Source organism: Limulus polyphemus, unplaced genomic scaffold (genome assembly GCF_000517525.1).
Source record: "Limulus polyphemus unplaced genomic scaffold, Limulus_polyphemus-2.1.2 Scaffold728, whole genome shotgun sequence".
NCBI classification, from domain to species: domain Eukaryota; kingdom Metazoa; phylum Arthropoda; class Merostomata; order Xiphosura; family Limulidae; genus Limulus; species Limulus polyphemus.
Genome location: NW_013666338.1, coordinates 241,014 through 247,409, shown reverse-complemented (window position 1 = coordinate 247,409; position 6,396 = coordinate 241,014). Strand labels below are relative to the sequence as shown.

Genomic DNA, 6,396 nt, shown 5'->3' with positions numbered 1-6,396 from the left:
TACCCATTTAAGCCGTCTCCAGCCATTATTAGTCTCAAAGTGGGTTCCTAGTCATCGAATTTAAATTCCATGTAACTTTATTTTATGTAGACTATATGCCTTGCATAAAGTACACAAGTTTGGGAACAATTTTAGACTTATTGTATCTAATATTAAGAGTTTAGCTTAGAATGTAGCAAACTTTCTATCTAAAAGATTCTCATTTTTAAGGGATAAAAATAATACAAAGTTAAGAATTCGTTTGAATTTGTGGAAAGAATTGAGCAAATAATTTTAGATCAGAAAGATATTTTGGTGTATTTTGATGTGTCAGTGTTCATCAAAGTAAATGAAAAAAGTATATTGCTTGTCTTGAGAAAAAAATTGAAAGAAAATAATAATTCAGTCTTAGAAATAATGGATATGATTAACTTTTTTTTCTTCAAATTAACAGTGAAATTTATAAACAGAACAAAGATTTAGCTATGGGTTCTCCTATATCTCCATTATTATGTGATTTATTTATGGATAGTTTTGAAACTGAAGTATTAGAAAAAACAGATAAAGACCTTAAGCTGGTTAAGGTATGTTTATGACACATTTTTGATATGGTGGCATGGTAGAGAGGAATTGACTCTTTTTTGCTAATTAACTTAATAGCACTGAAAATTCTATCAGATTTACTTATGAAACTGTTTACATTTTTTGGATATTTTAGTATAAAAATAAGAATTAATTGGAAACTACTATATATCGAAAACCTTTCTCTGTAATCGTTCCACAACATCAAAAACCTTGTCACACTAAATCTCAGAAAACTACTGTTTTTTTTTTTTTTACTCTTATGTGGATGGGATACTAAAATTATGTTGTAAACAGGATGACTTTAATAATGAATTATTATTAATTAAGTACATAGCAGTAGAAAGAGGTTTTAATCCTGATACTGATGATGGAGCTGAAAAAACTAAAAAACAGGGATAAAAATATTACGTTAAAATCACTTGCTGAAAAAAAAGTAAATAAGAATGTTTGGTACTGTTATTTATACCTGGCTTATCTTGGCAAATAATGTAACACTTTAGAAAACAAATAAATATTTTTCCAATATCTAAACCAATAAACAAAGTTAGCCAAATTCTTAATAAAACTAAAGATAAAATATATTTTTATTTAATTAACTTCATCACCACAGGTATCCTTTACTGCAAGACACAAGGTTTTAGTGTCTTACATTCAAAATTTTATTAAACTGCTTTTTGTTTTATGTTATACAAATTAGAATAGCATAAAATCTTATCTAATAATTCATATTTTAGTAATATACAAGTTTTAAGTTCTTAATTCTACAAAGAAATATTTAAAAAACCCTGAATTTCCACTACTGTGACCCACGTGACATTTTTTCTTAGCATGTCATCATCCCTTTTTTATCCACCACCCCTTGAAAAAGTATGAAATTAAATGTAAACTACATACTATAAAAGAGTTATTGCTCAGACAAACCATGATAGTTCTCTCTTACATTTCATTATGTATTATCTATAACCAATAGAAAGTCAAGGTTTTCATCTATCAAATGACATATTTTATAACATTATGTTCTGAACAGTTAGATGTCAATTTCACTTAGAGTACCAACATCATTCCTGTGGGAAAGTTAACAACTTCCTTGGATGAACTTGTAACAGCTCTTGTCCCATGGTTAGAAAGCCAGAAAAATTTTAAGACGTAAGGGAATTTGTCTACTTTTTCCATGTTATTAGTCTATATTCTTTCGTGCATTATTTAATTAAATAAAAATTATTATATGCATTACTATCATTAGTATAAAAAAATTACGGTTAACTCTTTTCGAAATCTGATGGCAATAAAAAAAGAAAATTAGTTAAGTATTTTATTTCTTGTTTCTGATGTTTATTTTTTATGTCTAATTATAAAAGTAACTAAAATGTAAAATAGGGATCCTTTTATGTTTGTTAAGATTAGATTAGGTAAAATAAATAATAATAACATTATAATAAAAATGTTTCATGAGGCACACACGCGAGAAGCTTGTTGGTAATGTAATTCATTAGCATAACATGAGATGCACGTTCCTCGAGTGATTTACAACTTTAATGGCACAAACAGTAGTTAGACACAGTTCAAAGGGCAATAAAACAATAAAATTTAATTATAAGTGGATGTATACTGTTAGGAACTTAGAGCTACTTAAGATAAACAAATGTAGTTTCAGGTTACAATTTGAAGTCACTCTGGAAAGAAAAAAAAGGGTCATTTAGGTTTATTTAATTTTTTTTTTTTGGTGGTTATGAGCTCAGACCAATTTACCAAACCCATTTTGAGATAGGGTAGAGAAAACATTTGAAATACATTTAGGAGGTTTCGGGATTACAAAAAGGAAATTTGAGATTTTTGAGATGAGGAAAAGTATTTTTAATTTTAACATGAAAATTACTTTGCACACAGACTATTCAAAACAAATATTCAATATATTAATGAACAAATCTTTATTTTATTTTATTAAAAATATTTCACTATAAAATTTTTTTGTGTGTGTGAAAGACTTACAATATTAACTGAAAGACTGTGAAATTTTGTGAAGATATACACACTATATTGAAAGTTAGAAGTATTAAATCTATAAAGACTTTAAATGAGTAAAAAGAGGTCACGTGGTCAGTCAAATTGAGAGGGTTACTGGAAAAATTTGGTATATATAAATATCAAGTGAATGTGAAAAAGTTTATATAGGATAAACTAAAAGAAATTTAAAATTCACAATGAATGAACACAAAAGAAATGTTAAAAAATATAATAATACTATTTCACATTTAGCAGAACATATTAATGAAACTAAACACATAATTCAATGGGAAGAAACTATTATTTTAGCACAACCTGAAAATTTTATTAGAATGAATATACGTGAATCTATTGAGATAATTAAATATAAAAAAAGTAAATTTTCAATACTGAATAAGAATGATGGACCTAATGGAAATGTTGTCAGCAGATGCTATGAAATTCTTTAATATGTAAATTAGTGATTTTGTAATGGTATAAATAAGTGTTATTTTTTGCAAAAAAATTACATTTTGAGGATGACACAGTAAAATATGTCAAAACATGTAGAGTGTATGAGACTGTTTTCCAGTCTCACCTTTTTTATTTAATTATTTGTTATTACATTTTACAGTAAGTTACTTGCATTGTATTGTAGTTTTGAGACTGGAACCAGTCTCATTTTTAGAATTGTGTAAAAAGTAATTCCTTTTTTATAAAATGCAAGTTATTTATACCATTGAACATTACACAGGCAACAATGAATTTTAATCATGCTATCTTGTTTATAAATACTATGAATTTCCTCCTAGGGGGTTAGGATAATTGTATTACACCCAGAAAAATTCAAGAAACGCACAACCACTAATATGTTTGTTGGGAGCATGCTGAAATCAATCCAAAATCAAATTTTGCAGTTTGTTTTATCTACTTATGAATAAAATTGATTAAAGAAATCTTTATCAAATAAATCTAACTCAGAAATTCTTTATTCTTTTATGTGTGGAACAGACTACACATTTCTATTCTATAGTTTTTTTAATTCAGTGATGCAATTTTGCCCCCAAAATCAAATTGCACCCATCCAGACATTAAAGAATTAGTCTTAATGAAATGAAACTTATGCCCTTTCAAAATGAGAAAAAAAATAACTATGTCAAGACATTAATTACCTGAACCATTTCTTCATGAGAATATGGAAGAGTGCGGATGATCAACAACCTGTCCAAGAGGTCAAGGGGAACTCCATGTGGAGAAATGACATCTTCAGTCCCTCTTTAGTACCATGTTTAAAGGAAATAAAATAATCCTTCAACAGTTTCAATCATTTATGAATATAATAAATATGTAAACAGTTCTTCATAAGCCTCTGTTATTGCAGTAAGCAACTAAAAAAACCTTTCATAACATTCCATTAAATTCATTTGTTTCTGCTACACCAAGTTACTAGATTATATTCACAAGTGAAACAATATTTCATCTGATGAAATTTAGTTGAATGGGTGGCAACCGCCTGTTGTAGAAACACAAGTATAGAGAACAACATTTTGATAATCTTCTGCCTTTCGTCTTCAGCTCGGGAAACTTTTGAAACACCGCCTTTTATACAACAGGCAGTTGCTGTCCATTCAACTAAATTTCATCATGAAGATTCTTCCTAAACAATCTATCAAAGAATCTTTCATCTGTTTCTGCTATATTAAGTTAGGTAGTTATCTTCACAAATTAAGCAATCGTTTTGTTATACAACAGGCAGTTGCTGTCCATTCAACTAAATTTCATCATGAAGATTCTTCCTAAACAATCTATCAAAGAATCTTTCATCTGTTTCTGCTATATTAAGTTAGGTAGTTATCTTCACAAATTAAGCAATCGTTTTGTTATGCTGTGCTATTTGTTCAAAACATTTATAATGTATATAGGAACAAGTGTTTTGTTCAGTGTATTCAACAGGGTCAATATTTCTTCCCATATTTTGAATCAAAAGAATATATTCAGATATCTAGTGATGGCCCCAAAATTAAACACTATTCACAATGAATGAAATTTTCATTATCATTAAACAAACATTTTCCAGTAGTAGCATCATATATATATATATATATATATATATGTATGTGTGTGTGTAAATACATATACACACACATGCAACAATGTAAAAGGGGTCTTGTTTTTGAATAACTTGCATCAGGAAGGAAATGACAAATCTACATAAGTGCTTGAGTAGTGACTTTACCTCACTGTGCAGCGCCCTCTATTGGTAGCAAATATGACTATTGGAGCAATGGTGGATTCCAATGCACGATGGAGATAAGTGAAACATTCAATATCTAACATGTGAACTTCATCCACAAACAGGACTCCAGGAACAAGTTCTGCTATTCCCTGTTCAATATACTTGTTAACAACCTTGTTAATTTCTTTTCTTAGTTTATCTGCAGGAATAAAAAAGGGAATGAACAAACTTGTTCTAAACATTATTCATAACATTTTCTTGAAAAGCAACTCCAACTTATATGAAACTAAAAAATAAGCCATAACATGTAAGATACTGTTTTTAATTTTACTAACTAAAATCATACCTATGTCCAAAGTAATACTATTACTGTAACTATGTTCATCTGTCAGGAGAGACTACCCAAAATAGCTGAAACTATAAAATGACAAGAAGTTATCTTACCTGTTATTTCTGTTTTACGAGGTTTCATAAGCTGCCCCATCATAGAAAGAATATCCTGTCCACCCTGAGGCCGAGCATTGGCTACATCTAGGTCATGAAGAGTGACATCTTGTACAACTTCTTTTTTCTTATGAACATCTCCTTTAGGTAGTGGAACGTACTCTTCAGCCTGTGTGAGTGGAGAACAAAAACAATACATTCATTTCTGATGACCATTCATATTATTCTTATCAAGTAACATACTGAAGTGACCCGTGCAGGTTATTTTTTTTAACATTATTACTCGTGCAGAACTGCCAAACAACAACTTACCTCGAGATCAAACTCTGTAGCATACACATCACTCCTTCCTTGTCTCTGAAACAAAGAAAACATTAATGTTACTTGTACATTAAACTGATCACTCTTAAATCACATCTAAGCAAAGGACTGTATTGTTCTTAAGTCATGTTTATGTAAAAGCAGGTAAAACCCATATTTGAACTTTAACATCTTATACCAACTCACCTATAACTATCTGATCAAGAGCTTGGTGTACTTTTCTAAGCTATTGCTTGTAAATGTATAGATTAAATGTCTATAACAAGCATTTGTGTTTTCAATATGATGAAGCTAAAGCATAACATAAAACACATCTGCTTACACTGGACAAATGAATTAATACCATTATGCAATATCAATCATCTTTCTTCAGCCCAACATCTATATAACTATGTTCAAAAGATTTAAGCAATTTCTTTTTTAACACTTTGAATACCAATGGGTCAAAGTGCTCATGTCAAGACCTTTTTATTAAATTACATTCAAAATTGAGTTACTTCATAAGCAATGTACGTCAATAAACTTGGCATTAAAATGTAGCTCATAATTCCAATTTTAATATTATCCAAGTTTTAGTTTCTTAGTTTTGAAAGGAAATACCTAAATAAATTCTTCAATTCCCTGTGTCATGTAATTTTCTGTGGTCTAAATTCTTCTTTACATATTTTCGTTCTTCCCTTATAGGAGTTCCAGAATGTCTACCAACTACCATATTTTTCGGTGTATAAGACACACTTTTTTACCCCAAAATTTGATGACAAAATCTGCGTCCTATACACCAAAGGTATGAATAATATATATATGTATATATACGATATACACAAGCCATGTGTAAATATATTTAAATA

General features: G+C 29.0%; 1 protein-coding gene across 1 annotated transcript in view; it reads right to left on the bottom strand.

Annotated features, from left to right (window-relative positions):
* LOC106460206 (ruvB-like 1) overlaps positions 1-6,396 on the bottom strand; it is a 31,220-nt gene that overhangs the window by 5,313 nt on the left and 19,511 nt on the right. Inside the window, exons 6-9 of the mRNA XM_013919889.2 lie at positions 5,540-5,584; positions 5,228-5,396; positions 4,784-4,982; positions 3,720-3,822 (exon numbers count right to left, since the gene is read on the bottom strand). Of these exons, the coding sequence (XP_013775343.1) occupies positions 3,720-3,822; positions 4,784-4,982; positions 5,228-5,396; positions 5,540-5,584 (516 nt within the window). The remainder of the gene's footprint in view (positions 1-3,719; positions 3,823-4,783; positions 4,983-5,227; positions 5,397-5,539; positions 5,585-6,396) is intronic.